Source organism: Heterobasidion irregulare (genome assembly GCF_000320585.1).
Source record: "Heterobasidion irregulare TC 32-1 unplaced genomic scaffold scaffold_03, whole genome shotgun sequence".
In the NCBI taxonomy this organism is placed as follows: Eukaryota; Fungi; Basidiomycota; class Agaricomycetes; order Russulales; family Bondarzewiaceae; genus Heterobasidion; species Heterobasidion irregulare.
Genome location: NW_009258199.1, coordinates 1,608,220 through 1,632,007, shown reverse-complemented (window position 1 = coordinate 1,632,007; position 23,788 = coordinate 1,608,220). Strand labels below are relative to the sequence as shown.

General features: G+C 49.8%; 6 protein-coding genes across 6 annotated transcripts; 2 read left to right on the top strand and 4 right to left on the bottom strand.

The window, feature by feature from the left end:
- Positions 1-65: 65 nt before the first annotated feature.
- Positions 66-2,682, bottom strand: HETIRDRAFT_155410 (uncharacterized protein). Its single transcript, XM_009545625.1, has 2 exons — positions 2,427-2,682; positions 66-2,373 (listed from the first exon to the last, which is right to left on the bottom strand). The coding sequence occupies exons 1-2, from the start codon at positions 2,537-2,539 to the stop codon at positions 519-521; spliced, it is 1,968 nt and encodes a 655-aa protein (XP_009543920.1). The 5' UTR covers positions 2,540-2,682; the 3' UTR covers positions 66-518.
- Positions 2,683-2,814: 132 nt separating this feature from the next.
- Positions 2,815-4,115, bottom strand: HETIRDRAFT_62942 (ABC transporter; the record flags this gene model as incomplete). The annotated part of the gene is made up of 7 exons (XM_009544986.1): positions 2,815-2,929; positions 2,989-3,023; positions 3,080-3,312; positions 3,367-3,454; positions 3,506-3,719; positions 3,781-3,913; positions 3,983-4,115. 7 exons carry the CDS (start codon positions 4,113-4,115, stop codon positions 2,911-2,913), a joined length of 855 nt encoding a protein of 284 aa, XP_009543281.1. The 3' UTR covers positions 2,815-2,910.
- A 274-nt stretch (positions 4,116-4,389) lies between these two features.
- On the top strand, positions 4,390-5,235 carry HETIRDRAFT_313313 (uncharacterized protein; the record flags this gene model as incomplete). Its single annotated transcript, XM_009545624.1, has 5 exons — positions 4,390-4,450; positions 4,520-4,660; positions 4,726-4,850; positions 4,954-5,090; positions 5,154-5,235. 5 exons carry the CDS (start codon positions 4,390-4,392, stop codon positions 5,233-5,235), a joined length of 546 nt encoding a protein of 181 aa, XP_009543919.1.
- A 1,551-nt stretch (positions 5,236-6,786) lies between these two features.
- On the top strand, positions 6,787-7,695 carry HETIRDRAFT_47834 (uncharacterized protein; the record flags this gene model as incomplete). Its single annotated transcript, XM_009544929.1, has 1 exon — positions 6,787-7,695. A coding segment is annotated over one exon (909 nt), but the record flags the coding sequence as incomplete, so codon positions are not given.
- A 147-nt stretch (positions 7,696-7,842) lies between these two features.
- On the bottom strand, positions 7,843-11,260 carry HETIRDRAFT_433142 (uncharacterized protein; the record flags this gene model as incomplete). Its single annotated transcript, XM_009545623.1, has 8 exons — positions 7,843-9,660; positions 9,719-9,921; positions 9,977-10,172; positions 10,224-10,348; positions 10,407-10,653; positions 10,715-10,846; positions 10,899-10,951; positions 11,008-11,260. 8 exons carry the CDS (start codon positions 11,258-11,260, stop codon positions 7,987-7,989), a joined length of 2,883 nt encoding a protein of 960 aa, XP_009543918.1. The 3' UTR covers positions 7,843-7,986.
- A 429-nt stretch (positions 11,261-11,689) lies between these two features.
- HETIRDRAFT_415929 (uncharacterized protein) lies at positions 11,690-21,784 on the bottom strand (the record flags this gene model as incomplete). The annotated part of the gene is made up of 34 exons (XM_009545622.1): positions 11,690-12,008; positions 12,065-13,013; positions 13,064-13,523; positions 13,577-13,777; positions 13,825-14,105; positions 14,173-14,386; positions 14,441-14,623; positions 14,676-14,788; positions 14,845-14,940; positions 14,998-15,211; positions 15,263-15,349; positions 15,403-15,762; positions 15,815-16,028; positions 16,082-16,138; positions 16,189-16,227; positions 16,280-16,541; positions 16,600-16,744; positions 16,798-16,815; positions 16,868-17,107; positions 17,167-17,208; positions 17,259-17,492; positions 17,551-17,811; positions 17,870-17,939; positions 17,994-18,283; positions 18,332-18,537; positions 18,588-18,840; positions 18,902-19,022; positions 19,072-19,421; positions 19,609-19,818; positions 19,870-20,028; positions 20,087-20,397; positions 20,456-21,281; positions 21,344-21,490; positions 21,572-21,784. The coding sequence occupies 34 exons, from the start codon at positions 21,782-21,784 to the stop codon at positions 11,690-11,692; spliced, it is 8,145 nt and encodes a 2,714-aa protein (XP_009543917.1).
- Between the last annotated feature and the right edge of the window lie 2,004 nt (positions 21,785-23,788).

Here is a 23,788-nt window from a genome sequence, read left to right as displayed (position 1 = left end):
ACACAGGTTGCTTCAGCCATACGCCATCTTTTACACTCATTTCCCATCGCCGTCATGTCCGCAATCATGAGCAACGGGCCGGTTTGCATTTTTTGAATAGTATTAGGCCAACAAATGCCCGATTGCATTGCGACCGCAATAAATACTAATTTAAATCATAAAACCAAAAGCACGATACTCTCGCAGCACAACCGCTCTGTCAAGAAGAATGATAACCAGAGAGACAAGGAACTGATACCGGGGAGGGGAAAATAAAAAGAGACGAATAAGACGCCTGGGGTCCGACGCGAAAGAGACGAAGGGAGCGTTCGTCAATCCATTCTACAGAACCCGGTCAACGGACAAAAAGGTGTTGTGGAGGTGGGAGGACGTCAAAAGATACAAACTACGGCAGTACAGAGAGGCCTCGCGTCCGGTCGAGGACGAAGCAGAGAGCGAATGGAAACCACAGTAAAGAAGAGTCTATTTGGGATACATTGCATCGGTCATAGCAAGATCGTGACTGATGTATGTGGACTTCAACCCTTTGTGGAGAACGGGAAACCCTCTTCCGAGTGCCTGTCGAATCCTAAGGGGTAAGAGGAGAGGTCGCTAGTCAAAGCAAGGGTATCGAGACTAGCACGCTGTCTCCCGGCAACGGACGGAGAAGCTTCGCTACTCATTCTCGGTGCCTCATCTTGTAGGTTGTTACCAGAATCAATTTGGAACGGGAATGAACCGAGGCCAGTGGACATGGCTGACATCTGGGATCCAGTAGATAGTCCCAACTGCCGACGGTTAGGAGGCACTAACGGAGAGTCTGCTCGGTTGTCCACCCCATCGCGAACCGGTGCTGAGCCGCTGGGTTGGCTATCGTTGAAAGCGTTTTGTCCCAGAGGGGAGCGGGGCGGCGTACGCAAAGGACGATTCGAAATGGGCGATGGTGGGACGAATGTAAACGACTCTAGAATTGAGTCGGCACGGGTTGATGTTCCTGATGCCATCGTCGACATGGAAGACCGATCGACAGTGTTCGCTTGTAAACCAACATAGGCACGTTCTTGCTGCCTTTGAAGAGGCTCCATCCGTCCGTCTGTCGACGGGGGAGTGACCAGTCTGCCGCTTGTCATTCTGTAGAGACTGCGGGCGCCGCTGATACCAGAGCTGCTGACCGGTGTAGGTGGAACGAATGAGGCGGACATTGGTTGAACGAAACCAAGATGAACGCGTGTCGCATCTCTGATGTCAGCACCAATGATACTCCCTGCTTGAGTGCTGATGCTGATAGGTCGCGAATTGTGATCACCAGTCGACCATGGGTGACTGGGAACACCAGGTGTCCATGCGGATCCTGCGTCGGATGTTGTGCCAAATGTGGCCGCAGAACTGCGGAAATCACCTCGAACAGGAGAGTGCTCGTCGCCGAAGGGGTCACCATTGGTTGGAACGGATAGTTCTTCTTCTGACTCGCGCAGGACATCCTGTGGGCCGAAAGATGTGGCTGCGAGAGGTGACCGGACGGGTGGACGCGAGGCTATAGAAGATGCCTTGAGACTGTCGGGGGATACAGGGGAGGATCCTGGTGCTTGTACGACCTCTGCCTTGACGATTCCAAAGACCTGACGCTGGCTCTGCGTGACAATAGTCGGAGCTTCTGTGAGCACGTCACTGGCGTAACTAGCACCAGACATATAGGATTGCCTGGAGGAGACAGCTGAAACTCCGGAGCGAACTGACGGCTCTCCTGTGGTGAAGTTATCGCTTGAAATGTTCAAGTGATCCATATTAAGCTCCATGTTCGGAGAACGGTCCGGGCGCATGGGCGCTGCCACCTGTTGCTGCTGTTGCTGGAGACCGTAAGGAGATTGAGGAGATGTTGAACCCACGGATCTAGGAGGGACGAGAGCGATGGGGATAACATTTGTGGAGTGAGTGCCCGTAGACGTGGTTTGAATTGAGTGTGCATCTCCAAACGGATTTGATTGGACAGAATCGCGCGTGGAATGGTAAGGGGAAGCCGTTGCAGCTGTGCGCGAAGCCCCACGAGACTCGGGATCGAGATCGATGATGGAGTTCGAGGTGGTTGAGTACACCCTGACCGTGCCAGCTTCCTCCCGTGGTGCGGTTGGAGAGGGAAAGGTTTTCTCGATGGGGTCTGGACGATTGAGCACCGTCTCTGCAGGCGCCGGAACATCCTTCGCGGTGGGAGCTTCCGCTTGCTTAGGAACGAGATTTCGACGCCTCCACCACCAGAATACTGCAACAGCGATACACAGAAACAGCAGGGACCCAATCACTGCTCCAGCTACGGCGCCTTTACTGACCCCGCCTCCAGAGCCCGATCCTGAGGTGTCGATCGGGACGCAGTTGTTGGAGCTGCAGGTCGTACAGCTCCTGCAGGCCGACGTGAGAGAGCTGCAGACGGGAAAGCGAGAAGGAAGACAAACCTGCTTATCTGGAAGCACTGTTCGTTCGCAGCACAGTTGCACGGAGCAGGGGTGGGGCACGAAACACAGCCATCAGACGTCTGCCGCGGATACAACAAATAGTCCAGATGCATGTTGAAAAGAAAAGAGCGTGGATTTTACGGAGAGCTGGAAGGACAAAGACGGCCCTGCGATGCCCAGCAACGTCGGGGAGAAAAGCGACGAACGAGGACAACGAAGGGGCTTAGACGGCTGCTAGTAGACAAGGAGATGGTGGAGGTAAGCGGTTGAGGGGTCCAGGCTTCGAACTGCGCGAGTGGCTGACCAGCGCTCAGCGCCCACTTTCGCTCACTGCCAGGCGGTCACTGCCAGTCACTGCCCCGTTTCAGCCGCAGTGGCTGATCCAATACCCTGTCTATTCCTTGTGTTGAAACAACAAAAATACATGTCAAGTACTCTACTCTATCGCTACATACGTGTCCGAGGTTGAGCTCAGTCCGATGGATCAGTGACCGTAGTCGTATCTGTCAGACCGTGCACGGCGCTTGTGAGCAACAGACCAGATCGATAGAAGGAATCATACTTCTTGTAGAACGTTTCCGAGTCAGAGGGTACGCTCTTCGAAGATGATTAGAGTCAAAGATAGTGAGTATGGCGAACGCAAAAAAATTTACCTGGTCTTTTATTGACCCTCTTGCCTTTCTGCCGTTCCGCTCCAGCTCACGTCGATATTCACGATCCCCTCGTAGCCACTGAAGAGCTACGCTATACAGAGAAGGACCGCCGGGTACCGTCGGATTCGTCCCTGCTGAAGGCCATGGTGTGGGGTTTGTCACGAACGAGCCAAGGCGCATGTGGGCGATATGGGTGGGAAACTCGTTGAGTCCATCGAAGATGTGCGTTGCATCTACAGAACACAAGATGAGATCACATCGCTGTGCATAATCATAGAACGACATACAAAGGATTGTTGCTCCTCGTGACTCGCTGTCTGCTTTCAGGAAGCTCAACAAGTCATCGCGAACTTGAACATCAAGATCAACAGTAACCTGTGAAAGTATGATTGTGGTTCAGCGTGGAACGACATACGTATAACTTACTTCATCAAGTAATAACACGTCCCAAGGCATCATCAGTCCCATGCATAACTGCACCCGTCGCCGTTCTCCGTCAGAGATGGCGTGCATATGCCAGTCTAAATCAACATCTAGGATGTCTAGCAAGCGGTCTCTTCTCTCTTTATGACGGTACCCGCCAACTGAATCGAGGAAATGGGATACCACGATGTCCCCTCTCACAACAGGGTTCATCGCCCTGAAAATGGCAAGTAACATCTGCTGAGTGAATAAGAAGCAGAGATTGTATCTAAACTCACCACTCCGTTCCTAAGAAAATGACTCCAGGAGGAGAGTCACGGAACACATCTCGTCCTTCGACAAAGATTTTTGCACCTTCTGCAGTCACCAGCCGTTTTCCTGCTAATATCTGCAAAAGTGTAGACTTTCCGGCTGTATGCAGCGAAGTTCAGGGGAACGAGCAAAAAACCAGGATATGACCGCATCCAACCGCCGACTGACCTCCGTTAGCACCTATCAGGATCGTCCGAGAACCCTTAGGCAGGTGGATAGAAATATCTAAAAGAGAGGCTTCGGCTGTAGGATTATGCCGATAAGTCAGCTTGTCTACGGATATAGTTAGAGATCTGTCCATCGTTTGAATTGGAAGCTGTTTGAGGGAATCGGAGAAGGCAAGTTGAAGGTGTAGACACGGTCACGTATTGGTCACGTGAGTGTCGCCTCCTGTCGCCTCATCTATCCGGGCCTCACTTGGTCTCCACGCTGCGAAGACTGAGCCGGTCGTTCGCTGATTTTCAGCAGTTCACTTGAACTGGATTATAGCTCTGAGGTATGCAGAGGCCTCTTCAGTATTGCTGATTTACAATGTCTTGCGACAGAATACAGTCGTTCAGGCTACGTCTCGTACGATGGGAAACTTCCCTGCTCTGCCGGGATTATACAAGATATTATTTCTTTACCTGGAGCCAGGTAGTTTAAGGCATCCTCGACACTATCGGCAACTCTAACAAGCAGTGATCTTCTTGTTTATGTTTTAAGCGTCTACCATCACTCCAGCCTTTTTAACTTGGTTTTACCCCGGAGCAGCTTGGTTTCATCACCAACTCATTCCTTCATCCGACCCTTTTCCGAAAATCTTAGAATCACGAACCGCCATGCTTGTCTGGCAGCTCGGTAACTGTTCGTATTGATCGATGTTTCCCCAATCATAATGTCAGTGCACAGAGCTGAACACTTGGCTTCAGGTTATCTACTTCTAGGATTACTCTCCTCACTCGTCTTCAGAGCGGTGCGAGACACATTGCCCGGAAATCCAACGGCACAGGAGAGAATTCTCGGAGCCAGCCTTCTCGCCATGGCCATCGCAGATGTGAGACGTCCACACACCCATGTTCAATCTTCACAAGCTGACACCCTAGGTTGCCGCATCCAGGCCACACAGTGCCTATCTGCTCATCTCCTATTTCCCTTAGGTTTTTCTGACTATCATCATCTTCAGCATCGCTGCAACTGTCATCGGCCTTCCCTCCGCCGTAAGATATACCCCTTACACATGGAATGCTACGACACATGGAAATATCAGCTTTGTGGTGGTGCTTCTGATGTTCAGGTATGGTTGTGGGGACTCCATGTTATATCTTGTTGGGCGCTGAGCCGTCGGGGGTTTTGACAGAATTGCTTGGTTCTTGGGCATAGGCCGCCAGACTTATTACTTTGGGAAGCCGAAGAACACGAACATCCAGAAGAATCTGTAAGATGTGATTCTATTCATCTTTGTGTCGTTCACCTACTTCTGTCTAACGGATCATGCATTATGCATCATGACGTGTGTGGGTACGAGGGTTTCTCGCTTGAGTCTGCATATGCGTTGTGCCTATGATCAATACTAATGTTTCCAACTGAGAAATGTTCACTCACTGTGTTTTTCGTTGTTATTCTTACACAACTCAACGCCGTCGGTACGTATTCAAGGAACTGTTTCCTTGGACGAGTGATCACCGTACAATTTGAGAATGTGAACGCAGAGCGGAGTTCGAACCAGAACGCTGCGAACTCTTGCGAACTTGAATGAAGTTCAATGAACACACAGCTCCGCAACATTGAACTACACCCGCTTCACCGTGCACAACCTTGGACCTCCCTCTTTTGCTGATATACGTGTCCGGAAAAGTATGGTATATTCGCAAGATGATGAAATAATCGATCTGACTAGCTCGAGTTCTAAACTTGCCGAGCCCGATCTGCCTCGTGAAGACGGAGGAGTGCCAGAGTCTAGCCTAAGCGAGGCAGAGGAAGGGGAAAGGAAAAGTCATAGCAGACGGAAGAAGAGGAAGAGATCCAAGGAGGACGTTGTCGTAGATATTTCTGAGGATCTATCCAAGGAGAGCAAGCGGCGAGATGGAGGATTCAGGAAAGGTGGCGAAGGCTCTCGGAAGGAACGCAGGCGTGGCCGCGGTGCAGGCAAGTCGGATGAACTCCCACAGGATGCAGACCCTTCCCAAGATGATGTACCACTCTTCTTCGTGGATACCTCCCCCGCGCAGGTGCCCTCGAAGTATGTGCTCCAAAAGCAAGCAAATTCCTCCTCTGGACCATTGATCACCAAGTCTGAATCCTCGGCGAACCCGACATCGAAGGAACCGTCCGCACTTCTACTTCCAGTACATGTATCTCTGACAGAGGGGGATGACGGGACACTGGTGGAGATCATCCGCCCGCCAGAATCAGACTCGGAATCGGAGTCGTACATAGAATATCTCGATTATGACGACCGAGCTGTGAGTGTAACCAATGGGCATGCATTTTCAGGCACTCACCGTCATACAGGCAGCTAGTACACAGCGTTACTTCAATACATCTATAGAAGATGCAAAGCAGACAAGGTTTCTTTGCAAGAAATGCGGAGCAGAAAATGAGCATCGGACATACGAATGCACTCTTTTGATCGTATGTGTATATCATTCTGCCCTCTCAGCTTAATACAAAGGAGATTGAATTTCTCTCACAGTGTTTGACTTGCGGCGTACGAGATGAGCATCCAACGCGTAGTTGTCCTGTCAGCAAGACTTGCTTCTCTTGTGGTATGAAGGGGCACATCAGCAAGGTTTGTGCAGGGATATATCCCTCTTTGCACTACGTTGAACCAAATTTATAGGACTGTCCAAATCGCTATACATCTCATGCCACGGGAATGAGTTCCCATGATGGCTGTGACAGATGCGGCTCTGGAAGGCACCGTACCAATGTTTGTAGTCTCCCTGTATACATAAGTCCTGAACTTGACAATCCGAACCAAATTGAATTAGGAATGCCCAACATTATGGAGGCTATACGATTATGTCGATGATAACGAGCGTCAAGTCATCCTGCAACTACGCGAGGAAAAGCGGACGCTAAGCCTTGGCAAAGGCGGCGAAGGATATATCGCCACAGACATATGGTGCTATAACTGTGGCTCCGATGGCCACATGGGAGACGATTGTGAAAACATGTCGCATTCCCTTGACATTCCTGTCGAATCATCAGCATTCAGTCTTTACAACACCATGACAGGGCCATTCCTAGACTCCAGTACCGCCTCAAAACAATCAGCTTCTTTTCGTCGCGGTCCCCGAGACTGGGAAGAAGGAGAGACGTTGCCAGATGGTTGGGGTTTCGATGCACCTGTCAATGTCGGGAAGCAAGGCAGGAAGAAAGATCGAGCTCGGATGGAACAACAAGCTAGAGAGGTGCAGGAGATGGAAGACGATCCCGACGACTGGTTTGGCAATGCTCAAAACACGAGGAACCGAGGTCATCAGCCGACCAATCAACGCAATCAAAACGGACACACGCCTAAGAAAATCAGCTTCGGGTCGTCCCTACACGGTAGTGGGAGGCACACGAACTTCGAGGACACTCCCCGCCCTCGACAGCCAACTGAGCAGTACACTGACAGCACTCACAGTGATCGACGTGATAAGGGAGATAAAAGGCAAGGGTCTCATCGGCGGCCGAGCCTTTTGGACCGTATACAGGAAGAGACGGATGAGCTACATATTCGTGGGGCGTATCGAAGGAGGAGTGACAGTCGAAGGGATGACAGAGATCAGAAAGATCGAGACAGACCATATAGTCGCAGTCACCGCGATGAAGACAAGCACCGTAGAGATGATAGAGATCATCGAAGGCGGGAGAGTCGAGGGCCGAAGTATCGAGGAGGCTACTCGCGATAGCCTATCTCAAATTTCTGCGAGTACGAGCCAATGAAAAAATACCGCACAAGGTTTGAAACCTGTAATGCCCTGCATGACTGTCACCGCAGTTCCTCCTCATGATGAATAAGAATTCGGACAAGTAACAATGTTCTGAAGCAAGGGGACGGAGATACCATCTCTACCAATAAATCATTACATCAAATTTGAGATTATGTTGTGTATACGTTCTCTCTCCCAATACATATCTGGTATATACAAATCAGCCAGCTAGTGCCCCCAACCAAAGTGTATGAACCCTTGAAGATATGATCAAATTTCCCTATGCCAAGGACGACGCAGTGGCTCTTGCCTCGATGTCCCAGCGTAAAGGGCCTCTTCGTCAAGTGCGTGTATCCCATATCCGACGGTTCCCCAGGTAGACAGGTCTGGTATCATGCTGGCCATTCGCGATGGCAACGCTCGAGGGGGTATATCATGTGGTATCAACCCACTCCTGCCAGCAGAAGAGGATTCGGAAAGATGAGAAGAAATGGGTGGCCCCGCAACAGCACTTGCAGCGATGCGAAGGTCGTTCCCTTTCCGACTGAAGGCCTGCAAAACAGTTTGAGGATCCCGCTCAATCTGATGTTCCGCATCGCTCTGCCCACTGACTGGACGCCCAGTGACCTCGCCGTCGGTAAGAAAACTGGTATGGATCGACGAATCAGAAAGTCCCCTTCGTCGAAGCGTTCTCTCGAGCAACGTAGGATCAGCGGAAGCGCCTTCCTGCATTGTGGACTTGTTGTCGATGATCGCATCAACTCGTCGCGACAAACCACGTATGGTTCTCGCTTGAGAGGTTGACATATAATCATTGTCGACTTTGCCCGATAGTGCAGAAGGCGTCTTTGGTCGAAACTTGGTGCCAGCTTTCGGAACGACAATCCAAGGATCAGCGGATGAGTCTGGACGAGGTGCGCCAGCAAAAATCCCCATTACACTTTGCGAGACATTGCGATTAGAATTTGAAAGTCGAATAGAAGCTTGATGAGAGTCCGTGTCTTGCCCTGGACCTGGAGTAAATGTACCAGTGCTCGTAATGGCTCTTCCGACTCCAGTGCCGGAGAACTCGACATTGACAGTAGTCGTGGATGCAGAAGTCGCTGGTGCTATCTTTGGGACGAGACGAGGCGTTCGCTTTGTCGCACCTTTGCTCCCAGTGCGGACCAGAGGAGTGAATGACCTCTTTTCCTTGTCCTTGTCCGCAGGAGCCCGAAACAACTTTGTCAGAGGGGCCATCCAGCCAGGAGCCAAAGAGAGTGGAACATCGTGCCCAGTTTCGGCAGTCTCTGCCTTCGTGGGATTCATGGCTATTTCTCGGATTCTCGGGGCCAAGGACGGGTCGAGTATAATATCATTGAGGGTGACACGTATTGTGCCCAGCTCCTGAAACACGTCCCGGAACAACTTGAATAGCGCGCGAAGGTCCTTGCGTGTACACGAAGAGACAGCCTTATCATCCTCTAGGAACGAGCGATACTGAGTACGGAGATTCGTCACATCGGAAAGGATGGCCTCAACTGTCGTCCGCGAAAGATGGCTCACGTCAGCACCTAGAAGATGTTGTCTCTTCAACCGAATTGTTAACGTCAGAGCATCTGCCTGAGCGATCCGATTGAACAGCTGTGCAATGCGATCCAATAAAATGCTCAAGGTCGATGGGTTGTCGGCCATTGACGATGAGTCTGAGTGGGCGTCGTGGGAAGAAGTAGAGAATGAAGGATGTTCGCCAAAGTTTGAAGGAAGAGGTGATAGCATTCCAATCCAGGGGGCCGTCTGAACACCTCTTGATCGTGTTAGGAGTAATAAAGGCTTCTGTGCTCTCGGCTTCTCGGGAGATAATCGTGCCATGCCACCTTCTCTGTCGTCGATATTGATGTCGAGGGGAGGTAGAGCCTCGTTGGGAGACGCGGGTCCACGGCTCGTATCCGGACTAAGGGGCTCCTAGATGACAGTCAGGCTTACGATGCTTTCTGAGTCATGGACTACGGATGCTGCTTACAAGGCCACGATGAAACCGAGGCTCCGCACTAGCTGGTCGCTTTATTGGATGCTTTCCGCGAATAGAATAACTGAAAGAGAGCGGGGACGCCGAGCCAGATGCGGTACCATGATAGGATACAGGAGAGGGCGGCTGAAGCTGATCACGTCCCAGAAGGGATGAATTGCTATGAGTATAACGGTGCCTCAGGGACGGCGGCTCTGCTGGACGAGGCTATTTGAGCGCAGCCAACTACAGAAGATAAGGGCGCTAGCTTACCTCTACTTGAAGGCTGTTTCATGAACGCTCGTTGTTCTTCAGCCTCTTGCTGAAGCGCTTGAATGCTCTCTCGTGAGTCTGCCAATAAGGTCTGAAGCTCAACGTTGCTCTTCTGTAGAGCTTCGTTATCGGCGACCAATGACTGCAGGATTTTCGTGACTTCGTCATCTTCTGTAAGGGACACCCGACCAGAATGCTATATACCTTTTTCAGTTGTGATGATGATAAGATGATAAAGCAAACATACGGCATGCTGAATTTGTTCTATGCGCACACGGGTATCCTGCAGGATCTCCTCTGACAATTCCGAACGATGAAGATATTGTCGTTCAAGGTCTTCTTGAAGCTTGTGAACTTGTGAGCGTAATTTAGCTTCAGTGTGCAGTTTGGTTAATGTATGAGATCATAGTGGAAAAACAAAGCAACCAACAGCACTTCTCGTTCATGGCTACAAGGCGGGCTTCCGCTATCCTAGCTCTTGACGATTCGTTATCTCTCTCTTGCTGTAGATCATCTTTTTCCTGGGTAAGATTGCGAACGCGAGTGTCCCAACCAACGAAACGCGCGTGCTCCGTAGAAAGCCGACCGACGATCACTCGAGCTTCTTGCAGCTCCTGTGACATCAGTTTGTTAGTTGATTCCGCGACTTCGTTGTTAATCAAGGCTTGATGAAAACGCTACAATTGAAATGCTGACATTATATATTTCATCGTAGGAAGTGAGAAGGGCAGGACTGACTTTCTCAAGTACTGCATTCTCTTTCACAAGTTCTCCTACCCGCGCCTCCAGCTCTTGCTGAGAACTAGGATCAATCTCGCGCGAATCTGCTAAAACATCGGTGGTGGGGGGCTGAAGCTCTTGATCCTCTGACTGAATTCTTACTGGTAAGAATGCAAGTCCAAAGGAGGAGCATAGTTTATACCTGGACCCTGCGGATGTAAGCTTCGTGTCTCTGGAGTAATGCTTGTCCGACCTCTGCGAAATGGGATTCGATTCGTCATGTGTCAATACTGAGTAAACAGGAGACGCACCTGCGGCCAGAATGAGACGATTTTCCAACTTCGACTTTACAACGAGCCAGGCCTTTGTATACTCACAATCTTCTCTGGCACAGCAACATGTGAGGACAGTGTGCGGCTCTGGTGTGGAGACCCGAGAGAAATCAGCCAAGGAGCGGGTCAAATCATCGATGGCACTGGTAGCAGCGAATAGACTGCTTGTTAACGGCGATTCAGGACTGAAGGGGTGATAAGCATCTACAGGCTGGTCCTGCACATGCTGCATGAATACCAGATGTATCAAGGAGTTATGAGTAGAAGTCGGTCAGGAGGAAGTTACTTAGCGTTCAGTCTAGGCCAATACCAACTTGGCTTGGAGCCAGTAACAGCTGTAAGTCACGTGTAGCGTATATCGCGCTGGAAAGTGGGAGTCTCGTTGAAGAGCTCCAATAGGCTCCAACTCGTCGCTTTCCGACGGCACGGGCATTTTTCAATGCGAGCCTCCGCACGGAAGGTACCAGGAATAATGTTATATCAGTACGAGTACTTCCTATATGTAAATGAACAGACAGCAGTAGGGATATCGCGGAGACATAAGAAAACAAGTAGATGGATAGAACGACGATGAGGAACATTGATGGAGGAACAAACTTGACCATATTACACGTATCTTCAGACCAAACACCAACCACGCAGAGCCATATTTCTACCAGTCTTATTCTATAATCCTTCCAACTAGATCCGAAATCCATTGGATAATCTTGGAAGCAGCCTGTGGCTTGCTTTGAGGTAGGAAGGTGAAGGTATTGGCTAATCCATTCATGCCCAATTCCTCCAATGCGTACAAATGATTTTTGTTGCTCGCTTGAGGTGTGCTTTCGTCAACGGTACTGAGAGTAGATGCAGAGCCACGGAGACTGTTTCGACTAGGATCTTGCATCACCACGTGGAAGATGTTAGCTGAGGCTTTCAGGAGTGCGGGGTTCGAGGAGCTGGAGAAAGTCTCTTTGATCTTGTTTTCTATGCCGTCATAACTATGAAAAACGAGGTCAGGATCCGAAGTCGGGGCAGTCAGAATGAAATGACTCACACTAGGGTGACGGCCTCTGGATAAGATACAGCAAGGTCTGATAGCAGACTGAAAAGCATCTCCATCTCCCCACCACTGGCTTCTGTGAGCATATATGCGATCGACGAGACGACAAGCAGGGCAGTAGTGTTATCCATAACGCCCAGGATTCCAGCAGGAATACGAGGCACTCGTTGATCTTCCGGGTGTTCGATACCCTCCTCGAGAAGCCAATATGCGTCGGCGTTACTATCCATCAGAAGCTGTCGATATGTGCTTGGGGTGGTTGATGATGGAAGCAGAGCCATAAAGTATCCGAGGGCATCTGGATTGATAGCTGCGCCGGGTCCTTCGTTCGTAACTTCTGCCTCCTCTGTAGCTCGAGTGCTGATCCGTAACATGCATCGCAAAGCATCGACGGCGGCGTCTTTCAAGAAAGGCAGGCGCACACCTTTGAAAATCATGGCGGCCAGTGAGAATGAGAAATTGCTATCGAAAGATATCCCTAATAACTGATCCAATTGGCAGGCTATCTCTTCCAAGGGCGATCGATAATCCAAGATGGAAGCAGAGACGCCTCGCTCCCGTAGCAGACCTTGCGAAAATAAGGCCTCAGTTGTGACTCGGAGTAAATGGCATGCCTCTTCGAAGAATGCAGTATGGCTTGACTGTAGGAGGGCAACGGCAAGCCAAAAAATTTGACGGAGATATCGAGAGTTTTCCACCAAGCCGGGGACGACGTTGCTGATGCACCTGAGCATGCTAACTACTGATGTAGTCTCACCCTCCCTGGCTTGCATGAGGCCTGTTTTGAATGCCACCAGCATCTGGTAGAAAAAGTCGTCGTCGACATCCGTCGTAGCCAAAGCACCCATGACGATGAAGGCTCGCGTTTGGATGGCCGGTGAAACTTGGAAAGCTGTAGATGTAACCAAACTCATCCACCGAGCACGCCACACATTCAGCAAACCTAGGTGACGATCAACCTCGGAAAAACTTAAGCCAAGACTACTAACTTACCCTTCGTCCCTGAAGTCACTTCCATGACCTGGATAAGGAAGCGTGTCAGGCCCTCTTGGTTGTCGAGAATTGCTTTGTCGCCCTTAGGGTCCCAGACGGTCAATTCGCTCGTTCGAGTCGCTCTGATGAGCCCAAATAATCGAAGTATATTTGGCGTGCTAGCTTCGTCGAGAAGATGTCGGATCTCTGGGCCTGCGACCGCGTCTGATGCACGAGCAATCCACTGAGACTGTAATAGCTCAACAACAATTCCCCAGATGGTAGAACGGACCACAGGCTCGCCAGTCGCAGCAATGAGCGTGATCATATGAATGACTTCCGGAACATAGAACTGACTGAGAGCCGGTTGTTTTGACTGTTGGGCAACGACAAAGAGCAGGCGAATCAAGGCTGCGATCTCGCTCCAATGTGAGTTCTCTGCGAGCGTCTTGGTTGGTTTCGCGGATGTCTTGCCTAACGCCTTGGACTACATGTCAGCACAGGTCAAAGAAAACATCTGGTGGCAATGCTCACTTTGCGCATTTTAGATAGGATCTGGCCTCGCACATTGATCGAAGAGAGAGGCATCATGGCCAGAGCAATAGTTTCACATCGCTGAGAGCCTACGCCGCCGTCAATTGCGGCGCGCATGAGCTCATCCACGACCACAGATATGAAAGTCGGATCAAGCTTTGCTATCTCCGCCCAAATGGATTTTTGCGCCACCGTCAACGTCTGTGTCTTTTTAGTGCCAGGTTAGCGAAGCATGGTGAGATTCTTACTTGCGGATCAGCAATAGTGAGATCAATCAGAAGTCGGATACAGTCCCTCGTCTTGGCACCGGAGTGATCGTAGGTTGGGCTTGTCGGATCGATGAACTTCGCCAAGTTCTTCAACCATGGAGACATATAAGATAAACAATGCAGCCGTTGAGACCGACTAGCTTTGTCCAACGTTGTCGAAACTTCGGAAATGAAATCCAATGTCAAATGGGGAACCAAGGTCGCGATCCGTTCGCTCAGTGATATGAGGAAAGGTAATGCAGAACCAGCTACCCAGATACCTTCAGGTGCCATGTTGGAATAGTTTGCCATGTTAGTAAAGTGATTGCCTATCGGAAGAATACGGACCTCGTAAGGTGATAAGTGGATTGCTGTCAAGGTTGAAGGACGCAAGGACTGAGGAGAGCAGCTCGTAGGAAGCGCCACGTAGCTCGTCGTCGTCGACACCCATATTCATCATTCCGATGTGAAGTAACGCTGCACTGACGTTGGATAGCCGCGAGAACCGTTCCGTGCCAGGGAAAGCACTGGTCCTCATGCGACCTTTAGCAGCACGAACAGACTGCGGAAAACATATATTAAAGAAGGATTTAGCTAAGCCAGCGACAGAACAAACCTTCACAATCTGCTCTCTTCGAGGTGAAGAGAAGTATAACGTCGCCGTTTGTCGAGTCTTTCGGATGATGAATTCGAAAGGGTCGTGTCCCGTTGCCACACTATAAACATCGCTGATATCCGCCAATGATATGATCTCTGTCAATTTGCAAGACAGAGATGGGGAGATGGCTTGTGTTTTGTCCTGAGGGTATCCTCTCAAATTAAACTTCATGTGCGGCCAAAATGGGCTTTACCGATGTTATTCGCAGATGAGTCAGTCCAACTTCCAAGGTTACGGACATTCTGATGTGAGCTTGTCTCATTGTCACATATTGGAATTGCTCGCATTCCTCCTGCTCCAGACCCGCTGTGTATATGACGAGGTGAAAACTCCTGCTTTCAATAAATATATGATGCACGTACTGGCATAGACAAGAGGGGCCACACATGTTGGTGGCACGAAATGTCTCAACTCCGCGATGGATGAACACGCCTTGACGCTACTTGATACATTCATTCCTATTATTGTATTGTTAGTTGACAGAAGAATATGTAGACACGTAGATGGCTCCGCACCGGCAGTGATGTTGTGAAGACGGCGAAGATACTTATGCGTAGCATTGTTGGGGTTCAAGATATAAGCCATCATGAATCGTTGACGGATATCCGATGGAATCATCTCAATGCAGTATTTCAGCCACTGCACTGGAACTTGAGATGCTGTAGAGTAAGACGTCCAATCGAATATGATATCGAAGGTGCGATCCTCGTAGGCAGGTAGAGTCAACGTCTGAGACATATAATAATCAGATATGAATGGATCATGGAATTTTGCTCTGACCTTGAAGACGTGGTAGAGCAGCAACTCTATGTCCAGCGTTTCTACGTCTATCTTGGATACGAAGAAGACAAAAACGGCCGATTCCTCCTGTGATGATACATCGGCATGATCCTACACATGGAGATGAATAACAGGCGTACCCTTTCTGTAAAGGTTTCAACAAATATATCTTTTACGGCAGCGACGTTACGATAAGTGTAATGGTTCATGAGGTCGAGATACTCCTGATGTTGAGAGCTGGGTAAGGTTGACAAATGAGGTATATCGGAGGCCTGGCCCATCGACACCAGGGTGTCACAAGTTATTTCCCAGCGACGTTTACCGCTGATGGCAGAAGCGTCACCCTCTACCGATAGTTGAGGCGATGTGCCAAGCAGGGTTTTACCGACTACGTCCGCATGTGTTTGGAAGAAGCGGTGCAAGACAACAGTGTCGGTGTCGTCGTACGTCATACCTGTCCACTCATCATTCTCCTCTTCAGCAGATGCTGGAGTATATTTCTGTATGCCTGATTTAGAAAGAACGACGCATAGGCTAAGAGCTAGGACTCACATTGAGTTCACTCAGAAATTTAGTGACATTGACGATATTTTGTTGTAAGAATGGATTCAAAACAACCATATAGGCTTCTTTGCCGAAGAAGATATTGTTCGCAAGGTTCTGGATGATTTTAGCAATGACCATGAGTCCCCGACGAATGACAATATCGTCTTTGGGAAGCTCGACATCAACATGTTCAGGTTGAACCACAGCAGGCGAGATGAAGCTGTAAGGCTCTAAATAATCGCATCAAATGTATTATTCAGAGAAACGACGAACCGCAGGAAAATGAACGCTCCTAGAGCAGCAAATTTAGCTTCCGGCCAAACCGCGTTACTGGTTGAAAGTCAAAATCATGGAGTTTGCAAAAAGTCAAAGATGCCTACACCGCTTTTCCAATATGGGCGCAGAGCTCGCGAAACATTCTAAACATCGATAAGCTTCAATTAGGGAAACTAGCCTTATAGTTGCACTTACGAAGGAAGAGCGGGTACGGATAACGATATGATTTCCAAAAATGATGATGCGACGAGCTCCACGTTCTGCTGGTTTTGCTTCGCCTCTTGCTCACCGACTTTAGAAGGATCAAGCTCGTATCCTCGGCCAGGCGGCGTGTCCGTCATCAATTTAACGAGTGGAATAATGAGACTGCGAAGATATGTGTACCCATGTACCTTGGCGAAGGCGGACAGAAGACGCGTGCAAGTAGAGTTGCCGCGGAATAAGGATGACTCGTTCTCTATTCCAAATATCCGCATGAGTGAACCATCGTTGATAATCTCTGACGACAGACTAACCTGTGCGTGCAATTTCACGGTCCAACAAAGCCTTGATGAGGTTCATGAGCGACTCGCGAGTGTCGAAAATATTCAACAAAACAGGTATGATGATATCAAGCTCAGATGGTGGACAAGTCTCGCATATGGCCAATACAAGACCCAGCTGAGTTATTTTGTGAGCGTACCATTCCAGAAAACTGAGGACAGTCCACTTACATCTGGTCCTTTAACCAACTTCATCGGATTGTTAATAAAGAAGAGAGTGCATTGTGTTGATTGAACATACCTCGCACAGCTGGCTCTTGGCTCCTAACATTGCAGAATTCTCCTGTGTTTCGAACTTGGCTCCTTGTCCCATGACTCGAGCGAAGACGTGTGTGAATATAGCTCTCTTGCCGATATCATCGTCGTAGGCCAATGCCAAGCTGTGCTTGACACCAGTCTCCGTATTGGCACTGATCAAACGTGAGAGGCCTTCAATGACCAGGTCACGAATTTCGGAATCTCTTTGGGAGGCACGCATTCGCTGTCAAAGTGTTTTTAAGCCCACATAGCACGACGAGCCATATAATTTTAAAAACTAACCTGCGAGAACGAAGATACTTCGGAAAGCCCATCGTCCGCTGACTATCAGAGGATGAGGAAGGCACAAAGGTCTGAAGGGCAGATCAACACACCTCCGTGCGACCAATCTCGAGCATTCTCAAGATGAGGCCGAAGTAACGTATGAACAGGCGAGAAACGACGTGACTTTGATCTTCACTGTCTGTGCCATCAGGTGGACGCGTTTGTTCAGGTGCGCGAAGTTGTTCCGGAGTACGCAGTTGAAGGCGATCGAGGAAATGAACAACCGCTCGAAGGCTTGCCAGATTCAACTCGGGTTGCAAACGTATCAGCTCTGGGTCGACCATCTGCGCATCAAGATGTATCAGTGCCCAGGGGCAGACGACAGCTGGAGACGACACGAACAATAGATGGTTCTTGCATCCACTCTAGTACAATGGCTAAAATATGCTGGCGTGAAGGAGTATCTTTTCGTAAAGCTAGCTCTGTTCGCGAGTACACGCTGTGACAGAGCGTGCAGAACTTGATCCTGAGCCGATAAGAAGAAATGTTGTTGAACTGGTTGAGGAACCCGGCCAACGCATACAACGTCGAGGTCATATCAACGGCCAGGACATCGTCATGAGCCTGGGCCTTCTCTACTAACAACTTGAGGACTGCGATGAACTACCGAGAGGTGGCATTAGCAAGATTGATGGGTGAGCGAACGAGCAACTTAATATACTTGATCGAGAAAGATTTGGAAATGCTCTGACCACTCTAGATTAGTGCCTTGAGTGATATCTTGGATGACCCTTGATCATATATTGAACTCAAAAAAACATGAGAGTATTGAGATTAGCACGTACTCGTCTAGATGCTTGAACAGCTTGGCATACAGTCGAGGACTTAATTCTGACCCAAGGGCCTCTTTGGATATCTCTCTGGCCATTACCGAATCGGATAGAAGAAGGTCGATAAGGTATACGACAAATGTGCCGACTAGATCCCGTGGATCTTTGAGCACCCTCATCGAATCTGGAAGTAGACTGGGAGATATGATTTTCTGAAGCGCGTCAGGCTCGTGAGTTTCTACTAAGCAAGCAGATCCACACGCCGCTAGGAACAGAGTGAGATTCTGCCATTGAAATTGTTGCTCCTGCGGAAATTATTAGCCTCGTCTAATATATCCAGGATGACCATATACCTCATTGGACAAAGACTTGTCGCCAGTAGGAGTATACCCATCTTCGAAGCCCTCGCGCGTGATAGGATCAAGTGGGGCTCGAATGACCAGCTCGGTCAGAGCGCACCATCGGTAGTAGCATTCCTCCCAGATAGCAACATAAGAAGGGTGAGGAGCCGCAAGCATTCGAAACAACCGTCGAATGCGCTTCTGCCAGGCGACACGCCCTATTGAACAGTTCAGACACAGGTGCAAAGCCACATGGGAGAACAACTACCTGTGATAATTGTCTTTGGGTCGCCGATCTGGTCGTAGATTGTGAAGCGCTTCACCCTTTCATCATCACCCTTAGCGCTGCTGGGTACATCCGGACGTCGCTCTGCAATAGCAATGACCCTCAAATTATGAGCAGCAAGACGAGATACGCCAGTGTCCGCAGACGTGAGCGACACGGCGCTTGCGAGTTCCAATAATGCAAGTGCAGGCAGCCTAGTTTCAGATAGTTGCACTGCCTTCTGGATGCTGTCATTCTGGATCCAAGGAGGCCATAACATTAATATTTCCACCGTATCTCTGCGGAGAAGTACTTACATGTGCCTCCTGAATGTATGACAGGAGAATCTCATGTGAAATTTCGGCCCATAATCTTTGCTTCTCCAGGTCCATACGCGAGTTCAAAAGGGCGATTGCTATGATTCGCATTGCTGCGGGCCTTGAAAGAAATCAGTTATAAAGAACGGATGCGAAAAAAATGTACAGACGTGAACAATAGCTTCCACTGTAGTACGTTTTTGTGGAAGTCATCCGAAGGCCTCAGACTGTCGATTTGAGCGCTGACTTGCATGAGAGCGAGTGCAATGGAATACTGGACGCTTGGATCTGGTTGCTCCTCCCACACCTTCAATGCCGCAGGAATCCAGGCGATAGCTTCGTCGTGGGTGATTCCTGTGAAGCTCCATCCCAAATTGCATCTCCATAGATGTAGGACGCCGATAAGCAGCAATTCCCGGTCTGACACTGTCTCCGCTGTGAATCGCTTTGCCTTCGGCCTGAAGGATGTCCGTTTCAAGTTGCCAGCCTCGTCCACCTCATTGCGACGCACGCCACCATACTGGATATTATTAAGATCAGACAAGCACGTAGATATGCCGGCAGCAAACTGGCCTTGAAAATGTTACGAGTGCGCTTGGATATATCCGCGTATAGTGAATCTATCGGAACTTGCCAGGGAAGTTGGCGGGACTGAGACGCAATTTTTGAATATTAATTTGATACTTTATACGATACAAAGAATATACCTCCACGCTCAGTGTTACGCAGGCTTTGATCACGCATAACTTGACGGCATCAGATCGTTCTGGCTCCAGACATGTCTTGAAAAGTTGGTGCGCCTCCTCCAAGGGCGAGAACCGATACAAGAGAACTAATGCATCAGCAAACATGCTTACGTCGATCTCTTCCGGTGCCTCCCAGAAAGGCTTGTGGTCATGATATTGTAGAAGGGCGCTCTGCAAAGCAATCATGTCAAAACTCTTTCCTACAGTGGAACAAGAGCTTACTCTAATATCATGCGCAAGGTCAAAAGCAATAGATCGTATCGGAAGGTCTCCATCGGGCTTAACACGGGCAGCTCCCCTGCAATAATCTAACGCACAAAGAATCGATACATCCCTTAGCTTCGACGAAGAATGCATGTTCTTGTTCAACAGATCCACGAACTATGATAAAGTGAAGATCAGCTATATATCGAGGGGTAAGTCACAACACGGGCCGCACTTTCTGTAAGTTGCTCTTGTTTGTCCCTGTGGCTTTCAAGGAAGACTGATAGTCGGTTCGCGTGCGTTCAGTAGAGATGCAGGAAAGTACAGCGAGAGTCGGCCAAAGGGCGCGCGCTGCAGCAGACTCTGTGGGGTCCCAAAGCAGGTCAAAGACACGTTCGGGAGCACCCTCTAGTCTGCGATATGAGCGGAGAGCCTCATTGTACTCCCCAGGGAATAGATCAATCCAATTCCAGACCGCAGACCGTAGCGGAATGGCAATTGCTGTTCTCGCTTCACGCCTCATGTTCACAAGGAGAGATGACAATTCTGAGATGCAAAATCAGTTTACGAGGTGTCCTAGAGAGCGATTGATTTGATGACATACCTTGCAGAATTTGAACCAGCCGTTGCCTGTCCAATCCACTATGCTTCATCAGGTTCAGGTCGATGATATCTGGGTTCTCCTCGTGCGACCCGGCTAAGGAATGAATCTTGTTGCGGATCCGTTGCATGACTACCGTCCAGTTTGACGCTGAAAGATGATAGATGATGCGGCCAGCAAACTTCAAGATCAGTGAGTTCAGCGAGAAATGAGATTTCGCCAAGACTTTGTGCGTTTTCTCAAACTTCACGTTCAGCTGTGGGATGGGCATAGACGAAGTCACGCTAGGGCTCCCAGAATCAACTGAGTTCGAAGACGTGCTGTGTTTAGGAAATCGGGTATGTTTGCGAACTGCTTCTCCTGAAGGCAAGTCGGCATCAAAGAACTCAGGAGGTTGCGAAGGGGCATCTTCGACTTCAATGGATTCGAAGTCGTGAAAGGTCGCTCCAAAGCCAAGATTAGCGGACGACATGAGGCGACCTTCTGGCGGAGCTGTTTGGCGCAGAAACAGGACCATGGTGCTCAGAATGTACTTCGCACAATTGTCGTCCAAAGGCGGAGGCTCTGTCAAACCAGGAGACGTAGATAAGTGGTCACTTGACGTCTGCCGGCTGTTCTTCATGTTCGAGCTGGCTCCGACAGAAGATGCCGTAGGGAGATCCGGTAGAGAGAGGCCAGAAGGCGCCTTCAACTTAGCAGAGTGTGACGCAGTCCGAGCTTCGTCTGCAAAGCGGTGCCAGCGCGAAGCCATTGCTATGGCGAGAACCTTGAGGAGAAATAGTTGGGATTGAAGTACCGGGATCGTTCTGGCGACCTTCTCGTCCGGATGCTGTAGTACAGAGTCATATAAGGTAGCGCTCGATGCACTCGGACACGGCAGGGAGTACATACCTTTGCCATTTCTTCTGATAAACCAGTCAGCGCGTAAGCTATGATATCTAGCGAATCTCGGGACAGCTCCACGAGGCAGTTAATGGTCTCCTCAACCGCACTATCGCTCTCGATGACTGTGAGATCTTGACCAGAGAACGTCGGAAGCTACGGTGCATGTGTGAGCACGAGGGAGGGATGGTTGGTTATATAGGAAGGCGAGAATCTGAAAGATCTAAGGCTGCATACCTTGTCCTTCAATCTATGGACTAGCGCTTGGATGATCCTCTGCTGGTTGAGCGTTCCGGGGGCATTCGAAGCTGAGTAGGGCGCAGTCTGAGTCTGCGAGGATACACTCGAGAAAGCGTGATGGGAGTCGTTGCTCCGGTGAGTCCGATAGGAATTGGAGGGAGCGTTGGATGATACATGACCAGCTGAGGCGGACGGACGCCGTGCAGGCATATTGCGAACAGATGGCTTGGAACACTACGGATATGCTACGCTAGTCAAGTCAAATGTTGGTATGTGGACGTGACGGGCCTGTCCCGAGTGGTCGTATGAACGGAAGAACAGAAGATGGAACAATGAGGAATATCAAGATATCTGAGAGGACGCCGCACAGAAATCGGCAAGGCCAGTGACACCAAAGTGGAAGGAGGGCGGGAGCACAAGTCGTCGCTGTCGCTCGCGTTGCAGAAATATGTGCTGGACAAAGAGGCGCGTCCGCGGATGCAACAGGATGCTTAGGTCAGCATTGGAAGCTGTGGCCAGATCTTCCTTCAATGAGTGGGGATTGCCGACCGCGGACGGAACCGTGAGGACCAGGCATCTACCAGATCAAACAGTACTTGCACAGGCGTGACTTGAAAACCTACGATATTTTCCGTGTCGGTGGAAATTCCAAGTTTCTACAACAAATGCCAGCTTGAAGCATCTCCGATCTTTGGTCTCACTCCGTCTGTAATGATGAACAAAATAATTTGTACAGGGCCCTGCATGATATAAGGTGTGGTGGCCGCCGTCGCAACTCCGTCGCAGCATTTCGGGAAATTCCAAGCTCATTGGCCGGTGTACTAGAGCTTGTACGAGTCGTTGCAGCGCTGCTAGCATATAACCTTGGACGTTCGTGAGAAATAGGCTAGCGAGATGAATACTGTAGGGGCCACGCTCTGAAATATTGTGAAAATATATTATTATATATGTACACCTGTTGGATGAATAAGATCGTATGACGCGTGGGGTCGTAAACATAGCCTGGTATAGCCTGGTATAGAGGTTCGAAATTCAGGCACTGGGGAATGCGGCGCCGTGAGCATGAATATTGAGCAGATAAACAATTACCTGCCATTTTTGCCATTTTTGCCATTTTAGGCGGATAATAGACAGACAATGTATTGTTGCTACATTTTGGGCCGTCATCCCGACCTTGTGATACTCGACCCACGCGCACCCATGATGCGCGACGTCATAATAAATCCTTGTCAAGTATCACTCGAGGGTTGCAGAAGCGTAGCAGCAGGACATCGACTTCGTCGAACAAACAGGATACTCCAGAAACATAGACTCTGTAGAGTGCACTGGAAAGGGATGGTATAGACGCCTTAGCCGCCAGCTCGCAAACAGGCGGTTGGCGCGGCCGAAGCTGTACAGCCACGGGGACCCACAAGCACATACAGAAGCACCACAGTGTGACGCGAAGGGGTTTGAAATTGTTGGCACACAACGTCTTGGACAAAGAACGACGACGGTGAGCACGGAGATACCGGTAGGCGCGAATTCCTCAGCAAAAAGAAAAGAAATATGGATCAGGACTAGACTGTGATCGGACGACCGCTCGGACCGCTGATAAATTGTATGGATCGAAGGAAAGGGCCAGCGATCTCGCAATTGGTGTCCCTTGCGGACTGATAGCCTCATGGTACGAAACTGGCCTCTTCTTGGAACCACCCGCAGAGTTGAGTAAGGGTTAACCGTTGGTGAACCATATAACTCCGCCCTCCTATATTTTCTGCACTCCGCAGAGCTCAACTCTCGCCCCACCAGCAGTTCGTTGTCGACAGCTGTCCTTGTGCCCACAACGTCCGCCTTGTCCTACGGTCAACCGCTGGCCTTGTCTTAGCTCAGCTCTCCTATCTAAAACATCTGTCACTGAACCAATTTGCTGCCCGCTTTTACTGCTTCTGTCGAAGCCTTCTCGCTTGTCCGATTCGCTGTGCGGCCCCCCGCTGACTCGTCGTTCACGTATCGTTTTCTGACCATTTCTGCTGGCACCGGTTTCTTCTTCTTCTTCTCTCCTTCCTTCCAATCGCCGTCCGTCGTCTATCATCCCTCTTTTCGGCCACACGTTCCTGTCGTTTGCAACCGAGAAAATCGTCTCGAGCTTATCCAAGCTATCGATCTGCTCCTCTCGGCCTCGCAGTGTCTATACCGTGCCACAGTGCCATCTCTGCCATCATTTTGAGACAT

Excerpts from the sequence above, each read along its gene's own strand:
- HETIRDRAFT_155410 (XM_009545625.1), bottom strand. The coding sequence starts at position 2,539 with ATGCATCTGGACTATTTGTTGTATCCGCGGCAGACGTCTGATGGCTGT. Across the intron at positions 2,374-2,426 it reads CAGTGCTTCCAGATAAGCAG|GAGCTGTACGACCTGCAGCT; the intron begins GTTTGTCTTCCT and ends GTCGGCCTGCAG.